Source organism: Chiloscyllium plagiosum, unplaced genomic scaffold, assembly GCF_037043375.1.
Source record: "Chiloscyllium plagiosum isolate Xiang-an unplaced genomic scaffold, Cpla_swu_hap1 HiC_scaffold_3, whole genome shotgun sequence".
Taxonomy (NCBI): domain Eukaryota; kingdom Metazoa; phylum Chordata; class Chondrichthyes; order Orectolobiformes; family Hemiscylliidae; genus Chiloscyllium; species Chiloscyllium plagiosum.
Window position 1 is genome coordinate 24156721 of NW_028270141.1, and position 27471 is coordinate 24184191.

Genomic DNA, 27471 nt, shown 5'->3' on the forward strand with positions numbered 1-27471 from the left:
CCTGAGGTGTATCATCATTTCAACTATTAATGCAAAATTTACCGTTTATTGGAAATATCCTTCACCCATTAATGAATGTTTGAATTATGTTAATTCTGGTTAGCTTGTTCCAGTAAAATTTTTAAAATTTTCATCAACGAAAATTTGTCTGCAGGTTTCTTTCTGCTGTGGAGATTTCTGTCTATTCAAACGTTAATTGGCCTCTATGGAGATCATAACTTTTGTTAAATATGAGTTACCTTAAGCAAATCCTTGCTGGCTTGAAATTCATCATGGTGAGGCACGAGCGTAAAAAAGCTAAAGCTTTTGTGGAGACCTGAGTGATAAGAATTGAGATGGGACGGCCAGAGACAATAGTGAAAATACAACACTGGCTGACTTTGGAATAACTCAGAGTTCAACAATCTCAAATCCTAACCATTGTTCACATTACTTCAGTTGCTGATGATAATGTTCCTACTCTTCCCACTAATACTACCTCTAGAACCATCTTTTATTTATTTACTTGCCTCATTACCATCCACATTTGGATTGCAGCATCATCGCTTTTGCTATTGGACGTCTGCTGCCTAAATCCTATCACAGATGTTTCCTTTTCCCTTTGTTTAAATATCTGTTACACCTCTCACTTCTTCCAGTTTTGAAGAAAGGCCATAGTCCTGAGATGATAACTTGTTTTTCACTCCACAAATGTTAGCAGACCTGTTGAATATTTCCAGCTTGTTCTGCTGTTATCTCAGACTTCCAATATCTGCAGAATTTTGTATTTGTCTTATTAAGATGGTTCAACAATTTACATGAGAGAATTCCCATCATCAGGAACTTTTGCTAACCCCTCCTTTAATTCAACCTGCTGTTATATTAATTTGGTGTCTCAGTGCTTTAAATGCTTTTGTCCAGATGCCTTCGTATTTATCAGTTTCCCAGGTTTCATGCCTCAGTGGTCTTCGTTGTACATCCGTTGGGATTATCATGTATCACAACCTCCAACATAATCCCATTCTGGCAAAAGGCATTGGCACGTACAAGTGCATGAGATTCAAGCTGTTTTTGACAAAAGCTCATCAAACCCTTTCACTCCTGACTCCAGTCGTGACAGGAGGTCTAATTATCTATCTGTTCTCCTCACTGAGTCTGTTCCTGGCAAAGAAGTCTTGCCATGTATCAATGTTCTGGTTCAATCCTTCAAAACAAAATGCCTGGTCCAGTGCCAGCGCTTCTGATTCCACTGCTGGCAAGAGGTTAAATTACGTATCAGTGCTCCTGGTCCTAGTCTGAGCAGGAGGCCTTGTCATGTATCAGAACTCTTGGCAGCCCTTCTGATAGGAATTCATCAGGTATTTATGTTGTTGACTCACACCAGTCCTGGCAATAAGTCTTGCTATGTATCTATGCTCTTAGCTGTACTCTTGATTGAAAAAATGTCAGGTCATATATTTGTAATCTTGGCATTGAAGCTAGTCATGGATCATGCTCTGGCTACCTTCCTGTTGAGAGGACTTGTATGACTGCTCTGAATGAAAAGAAACTGGCTGCACCTCAGCTCTTTTTTTGGCAAAAGCAGTAATGCATTAAGGTTCTTGAAATTGCTCTTGGCAAAATCTTGTTGTATTAATGACCCTCGCTCTGTGTCAAGCGGTCTAATCATTTTCCAGTTATCTTGGCTGCTCTCTCTTGTAACAGGAAACCTTCTCATGTATCAATGATCCTGTCTCAAGCCAAGGCCTGATTTGCCTGCTGTGAATTTCACTTGTTCTTGGTTAGATCACAAATGGAAGCAGTGATTTTCTCTGTTCAAAACAGTACGAGATTTTGATTTGTAAAAGTAACTGATTTCTAACTATATATACCTTGCAACCATATGGTGTCAGCTCAGTTGGCTAGATGACTGGAGTGTGGTTTAGAATAATACCATCAGTGGGGCTTCAACCCCACACCAGCTGTGGCAGTTCATGGCTCCACTTGTGGAATGGTTACTCTCAAGCTTTACACAACCAATTGTTTCTCTCTAATCAAGAGAGATGCCTATGGCTGTTATTATGACAGTGGCTCCATACATATCTAACATCCTAAATCACCTGAAGTTGTTAAATTCTATTAACAGAAGCTATGAATAGAAAAAATTACAACTCAATAAGCATCAGTCATGCCAATTTGTCACCTAACTGACACCGAAGTATTAGTCAAAGAACTCTGATCTTTAATCTCTTAACCCATTTATTGAAAATCATTTATTGACCACCTTGAACTGTAGATTGTTGCTAGTCATGTTTCTCCTTCACTGTTTTCCCTTTCCCACTTGAGGGAGGTGTTTCCACGCATCCATGCTGACCTTATCCTTCTCATTTGGACAAGACAAGGAATGTGTTCTTCATGGAGCCTTACTAAGGCACTGCTGTCTATGTTTCAGATGGTACAACTTCTGTCACTGTGCGTCAGTGATGTATAAAGCGAATAGTGAAAGTGGTAGATGGGAAGTCAATCAAATGCAGTCTTGTGCTGGATGGTATCAAGCTTCTTGAGTGTTGTTGGAGCTACACTCATGCAAGCAAGTGGGGATTACTTCATCACATTCCTGAACTTTTGTTTTATTAATTCGTAGAATGTGGGCATCACTCTCTAGGCTAGTATTTATAGCTAATTCCTAAGGCACTTAAGAATCAACTACATTGACTTCTTAGATAGATATCATTTCTTAGATTCCCTACAGTGTGGAAACAGGCTCTTCGGCCCAATCAGTCCACACCGATTCTCCAAGGAGTAACCCACCCAGACCTAATTCCCTCTGACTAATGTACCTAACATTATGGGCAATTTAGCATGGGCAATTCACCGGACCTGCACATCTTTGGATTGTGAGACGAAACCGGAGCACCTGGAGGAAACCCACGCAAACATGAGGAGAATGTGCAAACTCCACACAGACAGTCGCCTGAGGCTGGAATTGAACCTGGGAGGATGACAGATTCCTTTCCCTACAGGACGTTATTGAACCAAATGGGTTTTTTCAACAATTGACAACAGTTTCATGGTCATCATTAGGCTTTTAATTCCAGATATTTTAGTGATTTCAAATTTCTCCATCTGCCATGGCGAGATTCAAACTCAGGTCCCTGGTTTAATAGTCTAGCAATAATCCCACAAGGGCAATGCCTCCCATGACCAGCAAAAAAAGAACATCATGTTGGATGTGCCTACTCCTGTACCATCTCTGGCTGGCACTGCCCCAATCCAAGAACTTTTAGAAATCCAAGTCCACAGAGAGAAGCTATTCAATTCAAGCCAAGATTTAGTTCCCAGCAGACTCCTGCCAACATTATAGTCATTAACTGCTGGAACTGTCTTGAATTTCAAGGACCTGAAATAACCCAGAAGACAATATGCATTCTTATATGTCCATAAATCTTGAAACGGTAACTGTCACATAGTTAAATATTTTAGACACAGAAAGAACACTCAAATATTAAGGATATCATTAATTCATAATGATTTTCTCATTGATGCTCATTGAGAGAAGCATGTTTGCAGGATATCAAGAAGACTCCCTTTCTGTGAAGTCCCATAGAACTGTAAACATCCTACATGAACAAAAGCGTATAGCCAGGTGCAGCATGAATTGAATGCCTCATCCAAGGGGATGACATGTTTGACAACATCACTCCCCCAGCGCTGCACTGGAAGAGTAGATGGGATAATGTGCTCAAACCCTAGTGCGAAACTTGAAACCATAAACCTTTGTCTAAGAGATGAGAAGAGCCACCAACCAAATCAAGCTGACACCAACAAATTGGTAGGTCAGAGAGGTGACACCCCTGCAAATGACAAGCTGCTGGTGAAAACTGACACTGCCCAGATCTTCAAGATAAACCTCTTTCAACAAGTAAATTGCACCATTGCTGTTATTGTTAGAGATAGTTATAACATAGGGGGCTTTGTCAACTCTTCGCCTGAAGATACATCAAATGACTGTTGCAAGTAGAACATTTGTGTATATTTTTTTTCAGATAAATTTACTCCAGGCAGTGCACTGAATGGATTGTGAACAGTTGAAGTGGAGATTTGCAACAGAAGGATTGTTCGTCTTATTTCAATTTGGACAAAAGACACTTGTAAAAGTACAAATGTAACGGCTCCAAATGAGTTTACATTTATCTAGAATATATAAACACGTGTATTGCAATAGGACATTTTAAGTGTTTTATTTAGGATATCTGTTAATGTTAAATTATTTATATAATTAGCCACCATCTCTTTGGTAATTACAATTCACACTCAAGTATCTTTACAATACATGACAATATAGTCAATAACTGCTGAAAATGTGTTGCTGGAAAAGCGCAGCAGGTCAGGCAGCATCCAGGGAACAGGAGAATCGACGTTTCGGGCATAAGCCCTTCTTCAGGAAACGTCCGAAACGTCGATTCTCCTGTTCCCTGGATGCTGCCTGACCTGCTGCGCTTTTCCAGCAACACATTTTCAGCTCTGATCTCCAGCATCTGCAGACCTCACTTTCTCCTCAATATAGTCAATAATGCAGTTTAAGACAAGTTTGAGAATATCTTTCCTTATGGGACAGGCATAGGCCTAGTGATATCATTGCTAGATGATTGATTTAGAAACTCAGCTAATGTTTTGGGGACCTGAGTTCAAATGCTGCTATGGCAGAGAGTGGAAATTGAGTTCAATAACAATCTGGAATTAAGCTTCTAATGATGACCATCAAACCAATTGCTGGAAAAAGCCATTTGGTTCACTAATGTCCTTTCAGGAAGAAAATCTGTCATCCTTACTTGGTCTGGCCTACATTTGACACCAGACTCACAGCAATGTGGTTGACTCATAACTATCCTAGCCAGAGATGCCCACATTCTGTTAGTGAATGAGAAGAAGAAAATGGGTGATTTCATTATCACCTAACTGCTTGCAAATGTTTTGGAATTAACTTAACATAATCATTTAACAACTAGAAACATAAATTAGCAATAAAGTAATTAATTAAAATGGAAATAATAGTAAGTTACCAAAATAGACTTTTGCCTTCCTGTAGTTATTTGGACCATGCTCTGTCTATGAATTACTGATTTAGCTACTCACAGTATGAAACAGTGTGGTACAGTCACTTGGACTGAGGCATGTTATTAGTGCAGTAAAGGGAACTTTATTTTCAATTTTCATGAGAACATTTTATCAGGGATGCCAACAAGTTATCATCCCACCTCATGAGGGAAGTGTGGGTGTGGGTGTAGGTGTGGGCAGCTGAGACAGTTAGTGCACAATCATCCTGGATTGTATTGCCACTAGAGGATGAATGATCAGTTGCAGTCTGTTGCCAGAGTAAGTGCCACTGTCTACTACATCCTTGATTTCCCTATGACCTTGTCCTATTGTACAGGACCATTACACACAGACAGGATGTAGATGACAGATATCTCCATCACATACCTCATGTCCACTCTGTGTCTCTCCCTTCATTGCACCTATATATGTTGGACCATGAACAATACAGTGATACTGTATCTTACACAGCTGATATGGTTCCCATTTCAAACGGATAGGGACATAAAACAATCAGCATCTCACACAGTACCAACTCCTTCACTTTTCGTCACAGTTAGAGTAACCTATACATCATAAACCTCCTCATTAAACACCAGAGTGAACAAAGACACTGCGCCCAAAGGTCACTTCAGGATCAAGAACTCAGATGAATGTCATACACACACACATCACCTGAAACCTCATTGAAATCCATTTATTCCAGCTCTTCCACCATACACTGGCACATTTCATTCAGAACACTCTCAATCAAAACATCCAACAAACCACCTTTTTACTCAAAGTGCAGTTGAATTATTGCAGCTCTGGGAACTGATATCTACAACTGTACCTTTGAAAGTGAGGTAAATCTTTCTGAAGTAAGGTTGCTAACTTTAAACAAGGCAAATAATGGAGACATGAGGCACAAATTGGCTGAGGTGGAGTAGGAAAATACAGGAAAAGCAATGAGTAGTCTTTAAAGAACTATTACATGACTTATATCAACCATACATTCCTTCAAGGTGAAACAAAAACTTTAAAAATATCAGTCAAACAAACAAAGGAAGTTTAGGATTGCAGATTAAAAATGCCAATAAAATTGCCAGAAATAGCAGTAATTCTGAGGAATGGGTAGTTTATAGAATACAGCAAAAGAGGACCAAGAAATTTATAAGAAAGGAGGGAGAAGAGAATGAATGCAATCTAATAAAATAAAACACAAAAATGGACTGTGAAAATTACTCTCGGCGCACAAAAGAGAAATGTTGCAAATGAAAGTGGGTCCATTACATACAGAGTTAGTGAGAATTTAGGATAGGGAATAGAGAGACAGCCGCAAATCTAAATTATTACTTTGTATCAGTTTTCACTGAGAAAGATACCAGAAATTTTCCAGTACTGGAGATCCAAGTGGCTAGGGAGAATGAGGAGTTGAAGAGAATTAGCATCAGATAGAAGATTCTACTGGATAAGTTAAAGGAGGCTGAAATTTAATAAATCCCCAAGATGTGATGGTCTACATCCCAGAGTGTTGACGTGGGTGGCTATAGAGATAATCAATGCATTGGTAATTATCTTCTAAAATTCTATAGCTTCTTCAATGATTTGTGTGGATAGCAAATGTCACCCCACTATTTAAAGGAGCAAGAGAGAAAACAGAATTCCAAACCCTGTTAACTTGTATCAAGAATAGGGAAAGTGTTACAATCTATTATAAGATAGACTCTTGGTTGATGATAATCTGTTTGGGCATAATCAGCATGGATTGCAAATGGGAAATTCTATTTTACCTAGTTGACACTAAAATGCCATCTAGCAATTAGTGATGATAAATGCTGGCCTAAAGAGCAATACCACATCATATGAACAAAAAGAAACCTATTGGCTTTCCATTAGTGGCCCTAATATCACTCCATGACAGATAAGAATCATAAGTTTTATATTTAAATGAATGTGTTTGATCAGTTTTTCCTATCCTTTAAGGTACTAGGGAAATAATTGATAAAGAAGCCTTAGGCTGAGAAGCAGGGCACGTAGAGGACAATGGCAGCACATACCTGGGAACTAAACCACTTACAAGTTCCCCTCCAAGCCACACACTATCGTGACTTAGAAATATATCGTCATCCTTTCACTGTTGTTGAGCCAAAGTCCTGTAATTCCCTCCCTAAGAGCATTGTGAGTCTACTACAGCATTTAGACTGCAGCAGTTCAAGAAGGCAGCTCACCACCACCTTCTCAAAGGCAACTAGACTTGAACAATAAATGCTGGCCCAGCCAGTGACACCATGTCCCATGAGTCAATAAAAAATAGTCAACCATGTCTTCTTCACATATACATAAGCATTGCCACATCAGGTACAAATAGAGGTGGAGGTGAAGTATACCAAGCTGGCAGTTCATGCACATCTAGGAGAAAGTGAGTACTGCAGATGCTGGAGATCAGAGCTGAAAATGTGTTGCTGGAAAAGCGCAGCAGGTCAGGCAGCATCCAAGGAGCAGGAGAATCGATGTTTCGGGCATGAGCCCTTCTTCAGATTCCTGAAGAAGGGCTCATGCCCAAAACGTCGATTCTCCTGCTCCTTGGATGCTGCCTGACCTGCTGCGCTTTTCCAGCAACACATTTTCAGTTTATTCACATCTCCCAGTTAAATTCAGAGTACTATTTAAGACAAGCATTGGAAGTGCAGAGGTCAGCATCTTCTAAGCAGAGACAGAAACACAATGCTGTATTTTCTTAAAAAGTTAAATCTGCATTTTTACAAATGGCAAAGTTTGAAGTGGGTCATTTTCTACCCAATGTCAAGACAACAAGCTGTAACGTTCACAGGGCAGACAAGTCGGCCTAGTTCAGTTAGAGTACATACAGAATTGATTTAACCAGCTGGTTACGCACACTCATTACACAGATGTGGCCACCTCATTTCCAAGGCCAAGCTGTGGGCAACATATCCGTGCCTTGATGAAGCCCACTGCATTGATCCCTAAAACAACAATTTAATTATTGGGCTAAAACCACCAATTGAATTTAAAAGAACCAAAACAACATTCCAGTGACTTAAAACAGCAACTTTGAAGATGGGTGCATATTTACATCCATACCTTGCATATTAAAATGGAATCAGTCGGTCTAGAAAATCCAATCAAAGACAATCACTTTGGCAGAGTATGAATGAGTTATGACCTGGTCAATCACAAATACAATGCAGATATTCAACCATGTAGTCAACCAGGTGGGGTCAAGCTGAACTAGCTCCACAGAGGCCCCTAACCAACACCGTGTCACCCTTTATTAACAAATGAATAGGCCTGGAGTTTAGTACTGCCTCATTCAGAGTCAGGTACCAGGGAGGGGACCCTCTGATCAGCTATGTAATTGCCTGCACTCAAATGGTGTTCCCCATGCTCAGTTGAACTACAAAGGATGTCCATTTCCATCAGAATACCCTGGCATACCCCTCATATGCTCCACTTGCCACACTTTCCAATGATAAAGCCAACTGTAGCACATGTTTGTAGTCCAGCTGGGTGGTTTTACATAGTTACGTCATTAATTCCATAGGCCAAACAATCTCTCATCATCTCATTTAGAGTTAAACCAAAGTCACAGGCTTCTGCCAGTCATTTTAACTTAGTTAAAGATCATGATACAGATTCTCCTGGTTCTTGAATTGCGGAATAGAAGTAATAGAATCTCAGAATTAGAGGAGGCTTTGCATCGTAATATTCCTTAATTATGTCTATCAATTTTTGAAAGGTTTTAGTATCTGGTGTCTCTTCCTAGTAACAGAAAAAGCTGCAGCTCCACAGACTGTCAGAAGAATTATTCTGAAGACAACAAATGCTGGAGATCACAATGGGTCAGGCAGCATCCATGGAGAGAGAGCAAGCTAATATTTTGAGTCAAGATGACTCGTCATCAGAGCTGAAATAAAGTGTGGAGGGGTTAGCATTTATGCTATAGTGGAGGGATGGAGGGTCAATGGGTGTAGGGTGCCAGTGTGAAAAGATGTTGATAGTTCAGCTTAAGTGATCAGTGTGCAAGAATGGCAGAACAATGGTACGTCTCCTGCTAGACTTGCAAGGATTGGGACGGGGGGAGTGGAACATATGATAACAAGTTAAAGGAAAGGGAAGAAATGATTCACTTTTTAATGGTGTTGAACTCAATATTACATCTGGAAGGCTGTAAAGTGCCTCGTGTGAAGATGAGATGTTGTTCCTACAGTTTGAGCTGTGATTCACTGGAAAACTGCAGTATTCCGATGGCTGACATGTGGGCATGTGAGCAGGGTGCTGTGTTAAAGTGATTCGCTACAGGAAGATCAGGGTCATGCTTGTGCACAGACCTGAGGTGTTCTGCAAAGTAGTCACCCAGTTGGCGCTTGGTTTCTCCAATTATAGCAGCAAATTGGGTGCAGCAAATACAATACACAAGATTGGAGGAAGTACAGGTGAAATGCTGCTTCACCTGCAAAGACTGTTTAGGCCCTGAGCAGGGAAGTGGCGAAGAGGCAGGCATTGTACCTTCTGCAGTTACATGGGAAGGTGCTGCGGAGAGAGAAGGTGGTATTGTGGTTGTGGAATGGACTAGGGTGTCCCAGAGGGAATGATCCCTCCATGTTACTCATTGTTTTCCATCTGCCACAATGTCATTTGCTCAAAAAAAAGCGTTCTTTCCACATACTAGGTTCAACGGCAGGATTGAATGACTAAAGTTTCCCAAATAATGACATAATGACTAAGAAATACTTACTCCAACTCAAAGATGACTGTTGCAAGCATGTTTCTTCAGGATTGCACTAAAAAACTCGACAAAGCATGAGGACAAGAGACTGGCTCAGAAAGGAATTCATCCAACCATCATCTAATCATGTCTAAACTATGGACCTGGAAACAACATGCAATGAACATGTTTGGGTGACCGGTCAGTTGGTAAGAGGGGATCATGTGATGAGTCGAAAAGAGTGGCTCTGGAAAATCACGGCAGGCCAGGCAACATCCGAGGAACAGGAAAGTTTATTCCTGATGAAGGGCTTTTGCCCAAAACGTCGATTTTGCTGCTCGTCGGATGCTGCCTGAATTGCTGTGCTCTTCCAGCACCACTGATCTAGAATGTTGGGCATAAGCCCAGATGAGGCAATTATTCCCCTTGATTGTGTTTAAGAAACTGTTTTTCTCCAGACCACAGAGTAGAAAAGAACAACACAAAGAAACCAAACCCCTCACCAGATACACACTCTCTCTCTCTCTCTATTCACCCATCCTGCAAGCTGCAATTCTGCCTGTCATCTGACTACAATAGGCTGTGTTTTAAGAATCAACCAAACAGCTGCTGACTCTGAAAGAAAACATAAATCATCAAGTAACATTTTAATTCACAGGCACCTGTGTAATCAAGATTAGAGTGTGCTGGAGAAGCACAGCAGGTCAGGCAGCATCCGAGGACCAGGAAAATCGACTTTTCAGGCAAAAGCCCTTCATTCCTGATGAAGGTCCTTTGCCCAAAATGTCGATTTTCCTGCTCCTCGGATGCTGCCTGACCTACTGTGCTTTTCCAGCACCACTCTAATCTTGACTCTAATCTCCAGCATCTGCAGTACCCACTTCCCCCTGTGTGCTAAAGTCAGGCCATTGTCATTATTTTTATGCAGCTCACATTACAGGTAGAATAAATACTTCTAAAAACTGACACAAGAAAAGCTGACTATTTTACAGTCCCATCATGTTTGCACTTCCAGAGTAGGCAGCAATGATTGTGAAGGTGACAGCAGTCTACGTAACATTTTTCAGAACTTCCTGGTTCCACAAAAAAAAATTCCAGCCTAACCTTTGTCAGGCCTCTCTGGATCCACCTGTGTAGTTTAGACACCGACCAGATTAAATTTAAAATGGTAATCAGAATCCTATTCACATCAATGGCCCCCACCTTGCATATTGATAGGCTCTACCGCCTGAAACATTTAGACACAGTGGATGACTGATGTTTAAATCCGTTACATTCATATTCAATCACATTGTCAGTGTTAACTGGACTCATACTGAGACTGTTAACACCCCATTAACACCAAGCAAGCCAAAAGTGAAATACCTCATGGTGTGAATTCCTACTACCATATACAAATCCTAGTCTTGCTTCTACAGGCCATCACACCTCCATTATAATTATATCACCACTTCATCACATTAATATATTGCCTGCAGTACAAAAATAAATGATACACATTCTTTTCAGGACATGTTTAACAGTTCCTGTCAACAGATTTGATATTGGGAATGTGGCATTTACTTTCAAAATATTAAAAGCTACTCTCTCACTCGAGAAGAATCTGAAAGCCCCTCACATGCAATCTATGAGCAGCAGCTAATTTTACATGGAACAATATTTATGCATTACCATAAGGACAGCAGACACATGGGAATACCACCAGTAGCAAGTACACCTTCAAGACCCAAGTGAGACATGTCCTCACTTGCAATTATATTGCTGATCCTTCATATTCTCTGGGTCACAAACTTGGAAGTTCCTTGCTAATAACATTGTAAGAAAAGACTTATACCCTGAGAAACAGTAATGGTTCAGGCTAAAGCTCACCACCACTTGCTAAAGGGCAATTAAAGACAATGAATGTTGGTCTTGTCAGTGATGCTCACATCCCAAGAATGAATGAAAGAACACTGTACTGACAAAGCAAATTTGAAATGTGCATTCATGTGCACAGACATGCAACGTTTAGAACTTACCCTTGGGTCTCGCGACTTGTAATTTTCTTTGACAAGGCTTGATAATAAGGCAGTTTCTTGAATTTCTCTGATCCCACAGCCACGTAATATTGGTTGTTATCTAATTCAGCTGCGCCTAGCAATGCTCTTCCATCGAGTGTGCAGAGTCTGAACATAAAAAAAAACGAGAGTTTTAACCTCTTTAACTAAATTTTTAAAGTTATTTTTGGGTGATTATCTTTTTATATATTGTTATGAAGCAGAGGTTGACCATCCTCTGATAACTAAAACCAAAACACCAGAGAGGCTTGCCTTGCCTTATGATCTGTTAAAAGAAGCGTGAAAAGTGGTATAACCTACCTCTCACACCCCAATCCGTTATAAAGGAATGGTTAACTGAAATGAAATCCTTTCAACCACTCTATAATCAACAAGTAACAGTTTATTTATCTAACTCCAACAGTGAACAAATTAACAGAACTATTAACAAACTGAATAATTTCCGTCTAACTACTAACTATTTCGAACTAAACAAAATTCTGACATATACTGTTCCAATAAAATACAATTTCCACTTATATAACAAAAGAATAGAAGTTAGGCTCTCAATATTACAGCTAGGATACATCTTCCCAAATGCTCCAGGCTCTCTCTGCTAATCTTCTTTCAGGAATGCTTTTCTCCTTTGAATTCTTGTTCGCTCTGTGAATTCTGAGGTCTGGAATATTAGCTAAGAGTGACGTGGTACCTTTATTAATTAGATGGTGCTTTCGCTGAGAGCTGAAAGTCGTTATCTCTTCAGATGGTGATTTGCTCTCACCAATTTTCCAAATGCCTTCATCTTTTACACCTTTAATGACCTATTAATTCCTTTACAATTGGATTGGTTCTAGGTAGTCAAAACTATCAGATTTAAATTTAATTGGTTTTTGATATCTAAGGGCTAAACTGATTGGCTAAATTTGAAAAGAGTTGTTGTCTTGGTAAAAATGCTGCTTGGCTGCTCGATACAAGATGTTTCAATTTGGGCGCTCTCTGCACACCTACACTATAAACTGCTGCTCAGACATCCATTTTAACTCTAAGCACTGGAAAACACCATATTTTAAAGCAACCACATAATGCTTTCCCCCATTCTACAATTTTATAATGTTAAGCACACCAACTTCACAATGATATTAGGGAAAGGTATGAAGTCAAGGAGATAGAGAATTTTTTTACAATTGGCAGAGAATTTCCATGATTTTCCCAATCAGCTGACATAAACTTTTTATAAGGTTATGCTGTTTTTATAAAATTGCAGCAGAAAACTCATGTAATCACTCTAGGTATTCTTAGCTACTGTCAAGGTCAAGTATTTGGAAGTCAAACATAATATAGAATAAACAGAAGTCATTTTGACGACTTTCTCATTAAATGCCCTGACACTAAGCACCAGAGCAAGACAAATCCAGAGCAACATCAGGATGTATTCTTTTAGCGTTGTGGGTCTCTGTTCTCATTTCATCTCCTCTGAGCCTGGTATTGAACATTCTCAATGTGTACCCAAGATGGTACTTTGGCTTTATTGATTCATTAAAGCATCTTGATACCAGTTTTGGAAAACCACTTCCTACTGCAGCCACTTCCATTTCTGACAGCACCAATGGTACTCTTCATTTTAACTTTCTTACTTCAGAGATGTAAATGGTTTGCAAGTCTCCCATTGTGAAAAGGCAGATTCATTGTGAAACCCCATGAGATGGATTAGAATTTGAAATAAAACTGCTAAGATAGATTGCTTGGCAGTTCATAAGCATCAGAAAGAGAAACGGACAGGTTAACGGATCTGAGGGGGCCCATCATCAGACTCCTTGAGCAGCTTATGATAAAGGATTACCATCAAAACATTAGTGTATCTTGCTGTTCAAATGCTAATTAACCTGCTGTGCATTTCTCGTTTCAATATTATGTTCTCCAAAAACTAATGGCACATCCCAAAAGGAGTGAAAGGGATTTGTCAGGCTCACTCCTTTGAGAACTGGTTGACTTTTACTGCCAACCTCCATGATAAATAGCACATTAGAAAAATTAAAATGAAATTGCACTAAATAAGATCATTAGCAAATATAAAAGCATATTCCCAAGCATTGTTCAAACATGAAAAAAAAGTCTCTTGATATTATGCCTGACTTTGCTTCCTCCTCTATTGCTGGATGTTCTCCATCCAAGCTAATCCTTTCTGCAAAGTCAAATTCCACATAAGTAAAGTGGCTGCCTTCCCCAAATAGCAAAGCAGCTAAGTGTGGTACAACACAGTGAGCACAATATCTTTGTCTTGTCATCATTAAAACTCACTTACTCGTTATTCCACGTGATTAAAAGAATTCGCAACACAGAGAAACAAAGCAGCAAAAACTATGGCTGCAGGAAATCTGAAATAGAAGCTGTCACTTGCTGGAAAACACTCGAAACCAGTTCAGGCAGCATGTGTACTTTCACTGCAGGTATAGCCTGACTTGCCGCGTATTTCCAGCATTTTCTCACAACATGCATTCCCATCAATAAACCATTCCTCTGAATAAAAGGAGAAATGCTTGTAAATTGGAACACTTTACTCAGAAATACAAAGGAAACCAAATTATCCGAAGGACGTGGATGGGGAGCATTTTGTTCGGTTAATTGAATGCTGGATAACATTAGCTAGCCATGCATCGGGACCTTGCGGTCTTGTTCGGATGATCCGAAGTTCGGTTAATCGAATGCTGGATAATCGAGGTTCCCTTGTATACACCCTGGCATTGTCACTTTTGACCAGTCTAGTACATAATATTTATTCACAAGCAGAACAAACAGTTCCTCTCCATCAACCAGGGCGAGGAGTCATGCTTTCATATGGCAGTTTTCTACTGTTATCCAGGAAAGTTTTAACAAACTTGGTGGGGGGCCCTCAAAATACAGTATAGTATTAGAAAAGAGAAACAAGGCACACAGAGAATTTGGAAATGCAGGTAGCATTATAATAAAAAATAATAAGACATGTGGGACCGTGTTCAAATAACGATCAAAATCAGTGAGTGGCAAAAATACCCACTTTATTCAGCAACTGGAGTATCACAGTTCGAGATGGCGATGGAATCCTGAAATACTGTCCTCACAAGAGCCCCTTTACACACAGTTATTACATATATTAAAATTATATCATTATGGTGTTATGTTGTTTTATCTATTATACACAAAGGTTTGCATGATTTCTGTCCTGGGGAAACAAGAGATGTTTGAAACATTGGTTAAGTGGTAACTGTTACTTCTGATGGGATTAAGAATGTCTGTCCAGTCTGTTTGCATAATTAAGAGGTGTTAGTCCTTTTATAGAACATAGAACATAGAAGAATACAGCGCAGTACAGGCCCTTGGGCCCTCGATGTTGCGCCGATCCAAGCCCACCTAAAACTACACTAACCCACTATCCTCCATATACCTATCCAATGCCCTCTTAAATGCCCATAAAGAGGGAGAGTCCACCACTGTTACTGGCAGGGCATTCCATGAACTAACGACTCGCTGAGTGAAGAACCTACCCCTAACATCAGTCCTATATCTACCCCCCCTTAATTTAAAGCTATGCCCCCTTGTAATACCCGACTCAATACGCGGGAAAAGGTTCATACTGTCGACCCTATCTAACCCCCTAATCATCTTGTACACCTCAATCAAGTCACCCCTAAACCTTCTTTTCTCTAGTGAAAACAGCCCCAAGTGCCTCAGTCTTTCCTCATACGATTTTCCTTCCATACCAGGCAACATCCTGGTAAACCTCCTCTGCACCCGTTCCAATGCCTCCACATCCTTCCTATAGTATGGCGACCAAAACTGCACACAATATTCCAGATGCGGCCGTACCAGAGTCTTATACAACTGCATCATGACCTCAGGACTCCGGAACTCAATTCCTCTACCAATAAAAGCCAGTACGCCATATGCCTTCCTCACCACACTATTTACCTGGGTGGCAACTTTCAGAGATCTGTGTACATGGACACCAAGATCCCTCTGCTCATCCACACTACCAAGTATCCGACCATTAGCCCAGTACCCCATCTTTTTGTTATTCTTCCCAAAGTGAATCACCTCGCACTTAGCTACATTGAATTCCATCTGCCACCTTTCTGCCCAGCTCTGCAGCTTCTCTATATCCTGCTGTAACCTGCCACATCCTTCCTCACTGTCAACAACTCCTCCGACTTTCGTGTCATCCGCAAACTTGCTCACCCAACCTTCTAACCCCTCTTCCAGGTCATTTATAAAAATGACAAACAGCAATGGTCCCAAAACAGATCCTTGCGGAACACCGCTAGTGACGGCACTCCATGAAGAAACTTTGCCATCAACTACTACCCTCTGTCTTCTTCCATCCAGCCAATTCCTAATCCAAACCTCCAACTCACCCTCAATGCCATATCTCCGTATTTTCTGCAGTAGCCTACCATGGGGAACCTTATCAAACGCCTTACTAAAATCCATATATACCACATCTACCGCTTTCCCCTCATCAACCTCCTTCGTCACCTTTTCAAAGAATTCAATAAGGTTTGTGAGGCACGACTTGCCCTTCACAAAACCATGCTGACTATCCTTGATCACATTATTCCTATCTAGATGTGCATAAATCCTATCCCTTACAATTCTCTCTAAGACTTTGCCCACAACAGAAGTGAGACTCACCGGCCTATAGTTACTAGGGCTATCCCTACTCCCCTTTTTGAACAAGGGAACCACATTTGCTATCCTCCAGTCTTCTGGGACTACTCCTGTAGACAAAGAGGACATAAAAATCAAGGCCAATGGCTCTGCAATCTCCTCCCTTGCTTCCCAGAGAATCCTAGGATAAATGCCATCAGGCCCAGGGGACTTATCTATTTTCACCTTTTCCAGGATTTCCAACACCTCTTCTCTACATACCTCAAAGCCATCCATTCTACTTATTTGTGCCTCAGTATTCTCATCGACAACAATGCCCTGTTCCTGAGTGAATACTGAAGAAAAGTATTCATTCAGTGTCTCCCCAATCTCTTCCGCCTCCACACGCAACTTCCCCCTACTATCCTTGACTGGACCTATTCCTACCCTAGTCATTCTTTTATTCCTAACATACCTATAGAAAGCCTTAGGGTTTTCCCTAATCCTATCTACTAAGGACCTTTCATGTCCCCTCCTTGCTGCTTTTAGCTCTCTCTTCAGGTCCTTCCTGGCTACCCTATAACTCTCAATCGCCCCAATTGAACCTTCACGTCTCATCTTGAGATAGGCCGCCCTCTTCCATTTAACAAGGGATTCCAATTCCTTATTAAACCACGGCTCCCTCGCACGACCCTTTCCTACCTGCCTGACAGGTACATAATTATCAAGGACACTCAATAGTTGCCCCTTGAACAAGTTCCACATATCATTTACACTCTTGCCTTGGAGTCTACTTTTCCAAGCCACACATCCTAAGTCATGCCTCACCGCATCATAATTTCCCTTACCCCAGCTATAATTCTTGCCCTGTAGTACACACTTATCCCTCTCCATCACGAGTGTAAAAATCACCGAATTATGGTCACTATCCCCAAAGTGCTCACCTACCTCTAGTTCTAACACCTGGCCTGGTTCGTTACCCAGAACCAAATCCAGTATGGCCTCACCTCTTGTTGGCCTGTCTACATATTGTGTCAGGAAACTCTCCTGCACACATTGAACAAACACTGACCCATCTAACGAACTTGAGCTATAGCTTTCCCAATCAATATCAGGAAAGTTAAAGTCCCCCATAACAACCACCCTATTACTGTCACTCATCTCCTGAATCACCTTCCCAATCCTTTCTTCAATGATTCTAGGACTATTAGGAGGCCTGTAAAAGACTCCTAACAGGGTGACCTCACCTTTCCTATTCCTAACCTCAGCCCAAACTACCTCAGATGGCAAGTCCTCATCCATCGTCCTTTCCACCGCTGTAATACTATCTTTGACAAGCAATGCCACACCTCCCCCTTTTTTACCCCCACCTCTAAACCTACTAAAACATTTAAATCCCGGAACCTGCAACAGCCAATCCTGTCCCTGTTCTAGCCATGTCTCCGTAATAGCCACAACATCGAAGTCCCAGGTACCAACCAACGCTGCAAGTTCACCTACCTTATTTCGTATACTTCTTGCATTGAAGTACACACACTTCAAGCCACTTCCCTGTTTACAGGCACCCTCCTTGGAAATTGATGCCATGTTCCTCACCTCCCTACACTCCAGGCCCTGCACCCTGAAGCTACAATCTGGGTTCCCATGCCCCTGCCGAGTTAGTTTAAACCCCCCCCAAGAGCACTAGCAAACCTCCCCCCAAGGATACTGGTTCCCCTCAGGTTCAGGTGTAGACCATCCTGTTTATAGAGGTCCCACCGTCCCCAGAAAGAACCCCAGTTATCCAAAAACTGGAACCCCTCCCTCCTGCACCATCCCTGAAGCCACGCATTTAATTGTTCTCTCTCCCTATTCCTCAAATCTCTATCACGTGGCACGGGTAACAAACCAGAGACAACAACTCTGTTTGTTCTAACTCCAAGCTTCCAACCTAGCTCCCTGAAAGCCTGTCTAACATCCTCAGCACTCCTCCTACCTATGTCGTTGGTGCCAATGTGGACCACGACTTCGGGTTGCTCCCCCTCCCCCTCCAGGACCCGGAAAACACGATCAGAGACATCACGTACCCTTGCACCTGGGAGGCAACATACCAAACGTGAGTCTCTCTCGTTCCCACAAAACCGCCTATCTGTGCCACGAACTATTGAGTCCCCAATTACTACTGCTCTGCTCTTCTTCACCCTTCCCTTCTGAGTAACGGGGACAGGCTCCGTGCCAGAGACCTGAGCCCCGTTACTTACCCCTGGTAAGTCATCCCCCCCACAAGTATCCAAAACGGTATACTTGTTCTTGAGGGGAATGGCCGCAGGAGGTCCCTGCACTGGCTGCTTCCTCCCAGTCCCCCTCACTGTAACCCATCTATCTGCCATCTTTGGAGTTACTACTTCCCTATAACTCTGATCTATGACCCCCTCTGCCTCCCGAATGATCCGAAGTTCATCCAACTCCAGCTCCAGTTCCCTAACACGGTCTTGGAGGAGCTGGAGATGGGTGCACTTCCTGCAAGTGTAATCGGCAGGGACGTCGATGGCATCCCTCACCTCATACATGTTGCAGGAGGAACATTGCACTGCCTTCACTGCCATCCCTCTAAAGCTAACTGTTTAAACAAAAACTGTGTCTAAATAATACAAGCAAAATTCAGCACTTACCTGCTTGCCACAACAGATGTTATTATTAGGTTAGAGGAGGAGGGCGGGTGGGAGGCACTACCCGTGTAGTGCCTCGGGTTCCTCTCCTTCACGCTTTTAAGTTAGTAAACGTTAGTAAAAGTACTAAACCTATATGCTCTAAATAAATTAGAATTTATACATGTACTTAATAAAGGACTAAAGGATATTAAACTAATTACCGCAGCTGAGATTTTGTTTACCTATTTGCCAGTGTGAGTTTCATTCATTCATGCAGTTTCACGGAAGCACTGTTTTGATAGTAAGTTTAGAGGCCCTGTTAATATGTAGTTAACAAGTACATCTGATAAAGGCTGAAGGTGTGAAGGAGCAGTAATGGGTTTGGAAAATGCACTACAAAAACACAGTTTTATGAATGATTGAATGAAAACATGTTATAATAAGTATAAAGAGTTACGAATGAATAAATGGGAATGTGGTTTTGGTAAATATATCGAGCTGGTGAGTGAGATTGAAAATAATATAATCTCTCTCAGCCATATTAGAATAAGAGAGAATTTAATAATGTCTAAATTAGGGTTCAAGTGTATGTATGCATGCAAAATAAATAAGTTTGGGGAGCTGTGGTTGGCCAAACAGGAAAACAACATTGAAATAACTGCACAGAGGTTGATATCCCATCACAAAGTCATCCTTTATTTACACAAGAACAAGACGTGGACTCTGACAAGCTAGCTTAGAGCCAGTCCTGGGTGTAAGGAGACTGTCTGAATCTCCTGTTTATTTTTTTTTTATTTATTTCTCTTTCTTTCAGAGCCAATCCCGAGAATAAGACTCTCTGACACCCTTGTGAATCTCAGAGTGAACAGGATGTCTGGCACCCTTGTTTATTTTTTTTAACCCCCACACCACCACCCAACTGTGGTAGTGCTTATTTTTTTCCCCAGCACCCATGTTGTGTGTGTGCAGGTGTGAGACACAGTGAAAGACACAAGGTGCACAAATCTTTATTCAGTTTCCACCACCAGGAAGAAAGGAAACACCCGAGTAGCCAGTGACAAGCAGTGCCCTTCACATCAAAGGGCAATACTGTGTAATCAAACAGTGAGGGAGAGGGCAGGGGTTAAATCAAAATAGAGTTGGATGGGGAAATAATACACTCCACTCCCCGCGACGCCCACCTCTCCCTGAACAACTCCAGGGTGTTGGTAGACACCGGGTGCTCCTTCTCCAGAGACACTCGGGCTCTAACATAACCACGGAAGAGGGGCAGGCAGTCGGCCCTAACGACCCCCTCCACGGCCCGCTGCCTGGACCTGTTTATGACCAGTTTGGCCAGGCCCAGGAGCAGACCAACGAGGAGGTCTTCAGACCTGCCCCATCCCTCCCTCTCCGCACCGGGTGCCCAAAGATCAGGAGCGTAGGACTGAAATGCAACCAAATACAGAGAAGGAGGTTTTTGAGGAAATCAAAAAGGGAGTGCAAATGTCCACACCCAATATATACATGGTCCACGGACTCCACAGCACCACAGAACAAGCAGTTGGGAATCTCCTGTTTATCTTTTTTTAATTTATATTTGCATAGTACTTGACACTGGTCCAGCTCCTCAGAGCCAGCTCTCAGACTGAGAAGAATTTCTGACACTCCTGTTTTTTTTTAAAAAAACCCCACACTACCGCCTAACTGAGGTGGTGCTTATTTTTTCCCCAGCACCCATGTTGTGTGTGTGCAGGTGTGAGACACAGTGAGAGACACAAGGTGCATGAATCTTTATTCAATTTCCACCACCAGGAAGAAAGGAAACACCTGAGTGGCCAGTGACAAGCTGTGCCCGTCACATCAAAGGGCAATGCTAATCTCTTGTTTATTTTTTTATTTTTTCTCTCTCTGTCTCCTGGTTATATTTTTTTCACTTCCAGCACCCATGTTGTGTGTGTGCGCAGGTGAGAGACACAATGAGAGTCACAAGGTGTATGAATCTTTATTCAGTATCCACCACCAGGAAGAAAGGAAAACACCAGAGTGGCCAGTGACAAGCAGTGCCCTTCACATCAAAGGGCAATGCTGTGTGATCAAACAGTGAAGGGGAGGGCAGGGAGTAAATCAAAATAGAATTGAAGGGTTAAATAATGCACTCCACTCTGTCTCCTGGTTATTTTTTTTTGCCCTTCACAAAACAACTCCTGATTATTTGTTTTTCCCCCACACAACCGCCTAACTGCGGTAGTGCTTATTATTTTTTTCCCCAGCACCCTTGGTGTGTGTGTGCAGGTGTTAGACACAGTGAGAGACACAAGGTGCACGAATCTTTGTTCAATTTCCACCACCAGGAAGAAAGGAAAAACCCGAGTGGCCAGTGACAAGCAGTGCCCTTCACTAAGGGCAATGCTAATCTCCTGTTTATATCTGTCAGCCAGGGCTTCATGACTGGACCAGGTTAACAGCCCCAATTCAGGATCTTACAGTCAACAAAATCCACCTGGCCCTTGTTCCAATCACTACAAATATCATGAAAGCAGACTTAGTTTGAAAAAAGGGATAATCGATATTCTATGGAACACCAATTAGCAGAAAAGATATAGAGGACCAAATTTGTTCCAAATTGCAGAGAAGTGCAAAAGTAGCAGTGTTATTCCAATATTCTTTCAATATTGGAAGACTTTTATGTGCTCTAATATAAACTGAGATAATAAAAGTTTAAAGAACAGAGAGGGAAAAGAGATTCTAAAGTGTGTACAGAAGAATTTTCTTGAACAGTCTGCTTACAATGCAGTAAGGAAAGAGGCATTGCTGGATCTCATTCTGAGGATTAATATGTGTCAATAGGGGTACATTTCAGGAATAGTGATCACAGAGCCACCAGCTTTAGTTTAGTGATTAAAAAGGACACAGCACAATTTAAAGTTAAAATACTTAATTGGAGGAGGCCCAATTTCCAAAAGATGAGAACTGACCCAAGTAAATTAGAAACAAAAGTTGGGGGTAAAACTTTATAATACAATAGGGTGTGATTCAGGTATATTTGAGGTACATTCCCACAATGGGGAAAGGCGAGATATACAAAGCTAAACTCCCTTCATGATTAAAGAGAAAAACAGAAAAATGGTGCAAATGATAAATATCAGGTTATTCGTACACTTGAGAACCAGGTTGAATATAACAAATTCTGAGGGGGCATGAAGAGGAAGGTTGAGTGAAAATACGAGAAGAGATATAAACAGCTAAAGTTAAAAGGAAGGCAGAAGGCATAGAATTCATAAAAGGGTATTGAAAAAGCCAGAGAAAACAGATTAAGGATCGCAGAAGCAATGTACCATTGGAGGCAGAGGGCATTTTTGAACTAAATTTGAACTTTGCTTAGGAGGAAGATCCTGCTGAAATTATTGTTTAACAGGAGATCTTTGAGATGCTGGTTAGGCTAAAAATTGATAAAATGGATGCTTTAGAAAAGCTGACAGCATTCAAAGTTCATACATTTTCAGGTCCTAATGGGATGCATCCAAGACACTGAGGAAAATAAGGTTGGGAATGCAGAGGGATAGCTGCAATCTATCAGATTCAACCAGCAACACGGAAGTTGTGAAATTATGTAACTATCGTGCTATCCCATTTCAGCTGATCACCTTTCGTAATAAATTCCACCATTTTCTAACTTGTTTGTGACTGCTTCTGCCACAGTCAGACTGCTTCTTAGGCATATCCAATGTTCCTGACTTTGAACAAAGAATGGGAGCATTGTGCTAACATTGCTGGCAAAACAGAGGCCTGGACTAATGAGCTGGAAATTTAAGTTCAAATCTGAACAAGGAAACAGGGGAATTTAAATTCAATTACAAAATAATTTTGGAACTAGATGCTAATCTTACTAACAATTATCACGAAACTGATGGATTATTATTTAAAAACCCATTTGCTTCACTAAGTCCAACAGGGAAGTAAATTTACCTGCATGTGACTGCAGAGGCATGACAATATGGTTGACTTTTAATTAACCTCTAGCAAACCAGTCAATTGATTCAAACTATTACAAAAAGTACTATGTGTGCTCTTACATTGCATAGACTGCAGCAGCTCTATGAAGCAGCTCACCAAAACCTTCTCAAGGGCAATTGGTGTCACGTAATTAATGCTGCTCTTGCTTGCAATTAATGCTGCTCTTGCTTGCAATGCCCACATCCAAAGAATGAAGACGAATGGACAAGCAACCAATTTGTAACCATTAATTAATAATGGCCTCTAAGAAAATGGGACCTAGAGTAGCTCACTGGCAACTTGAACATTGTCCCAGGCTCCATCATTACTTGAAGTGACACGCACCCATTTCAAAATCCATTGAAAGTAACTTATATATCCTCATCAGTAGAACGATTGTCAAAACATAAAGACACAAGGCCACAAGATATTGGAGAAGAAGTTGGCTGTTCAGGCCATCAAATCTGCTTCACCATTCAATGCAATAATGACTGATGTGAAAATCCTTAATTCCATACTTCTGCCTTTTCCCCAAGACTCTTAGAGTCAGAACTAGAGAGATATACAGCATGGAAACAGACCCATTCAGTCAAACTCATCCATGCCAACCAGATATCTTAAATTAATCTAGTCCCATTTGACAGCAGTTGGCCCACAACCCTTCCTATTCATATACCCAACCAGATGTCTTTAAATGTTGTAATTGTACTAGCTTCCACCACTTCTGTATGCGTACCACCCTCTGCGTGAAAAACTTGTCCCTTCGGTCCCTTTTAAATCTTTCCCATCTCACCCTAAACCTAAGCCCTCTAGTTCCGATTAAAAATCTGTCTAGCTCAGCCTTGAATATACTTAATGCCCACTCTCTGCAGACCTGTGTGGTAAAAATATTTCCACAGATTCACAACCCTCTGAGAGAAGAAATCTCCCCCACCTCTGGAGAGAGGCGATTCTGAGGTTAAGCCCTCTGTTCCTTGAGTCTCCCACAAGGGGAAATAATCTATTTACAGCTACCCTGTCACATCTCCTAAGAAAATCATCCTGTTACATTCTATTTCAGTCACAATACCAAGTGAACGATTCAAAAACGTTAAAGTAGTTTCACAGAAAGTAGGATTACTGACCTGTGGAGTTGATTTTAATGAACTAAGATTGGTGGTCGTGGAGCAGTAATGACTTCAAAATAGAATTGATTAACTTGCGGATACTTTGGAAGTTTTAAAATGGACGTCTCATCGAGGGCCTGATCATTTAATTGGTCATTCCAGAAACATGGAATGTCTATCTCCAAAATAGACTTGTTTCTCTTAGCACCAGAAAAATACTTGAAGCAGTTGTTAAAAATGTTTTGGGAAATAGGAGTTGAGGAGTATAATGAGGAATTAGTGAAAATGACCCATCATAAACAATATGTTTTCTTGTTCTCTCAAACAATTCTATACCCTGTTTTCTCAGCTTTAGGAAGGTATCCCTAACAACGTAGCTCAGTATGGCAGCTGAGCGATGGCTTAAACTATATCCTTGACCACTTTGCTAACTGTGGTTCCATAAAAGAGTCTATTTTGCAGCATCAGTTCTGATAAAAGAGTTCATCTGAAATTCAGACCCATCTTTATTTTCAGATAACAGATAACATGATGTGTTGTTTCAGGAATGCCTGCTGATATCTTACATGAGGATAATACAGATTGCATGCGTGTGACTATTATGTGATGGATGTTGAATACACAGAGGACAAAAGAGTGGCCATCCAAGGCAGTCACAAATTAGCAGTCATACAGATCAAAAGGATGAAGTTCTATCAACTTAGAAACAGAATTGTGGGAGTGTTAAGGCGCAGAAAGAGGTCATTGGGACATTCATTAAGTTATCATGACCTCATGCTAATCTCCTGCTTTTCCTCCGTACCCATGTAAATTATTTTTATCCAAATAACTGAGGTTTTTCATCCCTGGAAATATTCTTGTCAACCACTATTTAACTCTCTCTGATATTTTTACATTCTTTGCGTAATGTGGTGCCTCAAACTGTACACAAAGCATCAGCTGAGGTCCAACAAATGTTTTGCACAACTTTAACGTCATTTCAACATTCTTTTACTCTCAGCCCCTATTAATAAAGTTCAGGATATTGTATGTTTTACTTACTGATCTCTCCATCCTTTCTGTCACTTTCAATCATCTCCATCACATATAAACCCTCTGCACTTGTATCTATCATTAGAATTGTAACCTCAATTGTATATTGTCTTTCAATGGTCTTCCTACCAAATTGCATCACTTCACATTTTTTTACAGTGGAACTCATCTGCCACCTATTGTTTATCAATTTATCCATGTTCTTTTGGAGTTCCACAATACCTTCCTCATAGTTTATAATTACACATCAACATCTAGATCATTGTCACAGATATGCAGCACAGAAACAGACTCATTCATCCAACTCGTCCATGGCTGATCAGATATCCTAAATAACCTAGTCCCATTTGCTGGCATTTGGCCCATATCCCTCTAAGCCCTTTCTGGTCACATAACTATCCAGATGCCTTTTAAATATTGTAATTGTACCAGCTTGCACCACTTCCTCTGGCAGCTCATTCCACACACACACACACACCACCCTCTGCATTAAAGCTTATCTCTTAGGTCCCTTTTAAATCTTTTCCCTCTCATCTTAAACCTTTGCCGTCTAGTTTTGGACTCCCCCACCAGAGGAAAAGACCTTGTATGTTTACCCTATCCATGCTCTGTCCTCCTATTCCTACTTCACTAGCTCAGGGCACTGGAAGTAATCCAATTACTACTACCCTTGTGGACCTACTTTTTAAATTTCTGAATAACTTCATATTTCTTTCCTCCCCAAAGTTTCGTCCTTTTCCCTTCTCATGTCATTGGTTCCGATGTGTACAATGACCTCCTGCTGTTCCCTCTGCCCTTTGAGAATATTCTACACCATCTCAGAAATATCCTTAATCCTGGCACCAGAGGGGCAACACACTAATGTGATGTCTCGCTGTTGGCTGCAGAAATGTCTGTCTGTGTCTCTGACTAGAGAGGTCCCTATTACCATCAATCATTTGGAACCTGACATACCCCTCGTTACACTAGAACTAGTCTTGGTACCAGAAACTTGGCTGTTCCTGCTACATTTCCCTGAGAGTCCATCACCCCTACATTTTCAGAAACAGAATACTTGTTTGAAATGGGGATGGCCAAAGGAGACTCCTGCACTACCTGCCTCCCACTGCTACCTTTCCTGGAGGTCACCCATCTACCTGACAGTATCATTGGTTTTTCTCCCTTCCTGTAAATGCCATCCATCACACCCCCTATCTCCTGTAAATTCCTCATTGCCTCTAACTGCCACTTCAACCAATTGATATAATCCGATGTGAATATTGAGTAACAATTAATTAGAATGGACGGCTTTGAGGTATGTAGGGAAGAGGTGTTGGAAATTCTGGAAAGGGTGAAAATAGATAAGTCCCCTGGGCCTGATAGCATTTATCCTAGGATTCTCTGGGAAGCAAGGGAGGAGATTGCAGAGCCATTGGCCTTGATTTTTATGTCCTTGTTGTCTACAGGAATAGTGCCAGAAGACTGGAGGATAGCAAATGTGGTTCCCTTGTTCAAGAAGGGGAGTAGGGATAACCCTAGTAACTATAGGCCGGTGAGTCTCACTTCTGTTGTGGGCAGAGTCTTAGAGAGAATTGTAAGGGATAGGATTTATGAACATCTGGATAGGAATAATGTGATCAAGGATAGTCAGCATGGTTTTGTGAAGGGCAGGTTGTGCCTCACAAACCTTATTGAATTCTTTGAGAAGGTGACTAAGGAGGTAGACGAGGGTAAAGCGGTAGATGCGGTGTATATGGATTTTAGTAAGGCGTTTGATAAGGTTCCCCATGGTAGGCTACTGCAAAAAATATGGAGATATGGCATTGAGGGTGAGTTGGAGGTTTGGATATGGAATTGGCTGGCTGGAAGAAGACAGAGGGTAGTAGTTGATGGTAAAGGTTCATCTTGGAGTGCAGTTACTAGCGGTGTTCCGCAAGGATCTGTTTTGGGACCATTGCTGTTTGTCATTTTTATAAATGACCTGGAGGAGGGGCTAGAAGGTTGGGTGAGCAAGTTTGCGGATGATACGAAAGTCGGTGGAGTTGTTGACAGTGAGGAAGGATGTGTCAGTTACAGTGGGATATAGATAAGTTGCAGAGCTGGGCAGAAAGGTGGCAAATGGAGTTCAATGTAGGTAAGTGTGAGGTGATTCACTTTGGTAAGAGTAACAAAAAGATGGGGTACTGGGCTAATGGTCGGATACTTGGGAGTGTGGATGAGCAGAGGGATCTTGGTGTCCATGTACACAGATCTCTGAAAGTTGCCACCCAGGTAAATAGTGCGGTAATGAAGGCATATGGCGTACTGGCTTTTATTGGTAGAGGAATTGA

General features: G+C 41.3%; 1 protein-coding gene across 10 annotated transcripts in view; it reads right to left on the minus strand.

Moving 5' to 3' along the window:
* dcdc2c (doublecortin domain containing 2C) overlaps positions 1-27471 on the minus strand; it is a 132505-nt gene that overhangs the window by 58232 nt on the left and 46802 nt on the right. For all 10 annotated transcript variants that reach the window (XM_043678504.2, XM_043678520.2, XM_043678529.2 and 7 more), the window contains one exon: positions 11782-11928. In XM_043678504.2, the coding sequence (XP_043534439.2) occupies positions 11782-11928 (147 nt within the window). The remainder of the gene's footprint in view (positions 1-11781; positions 11929-27471) is intronic.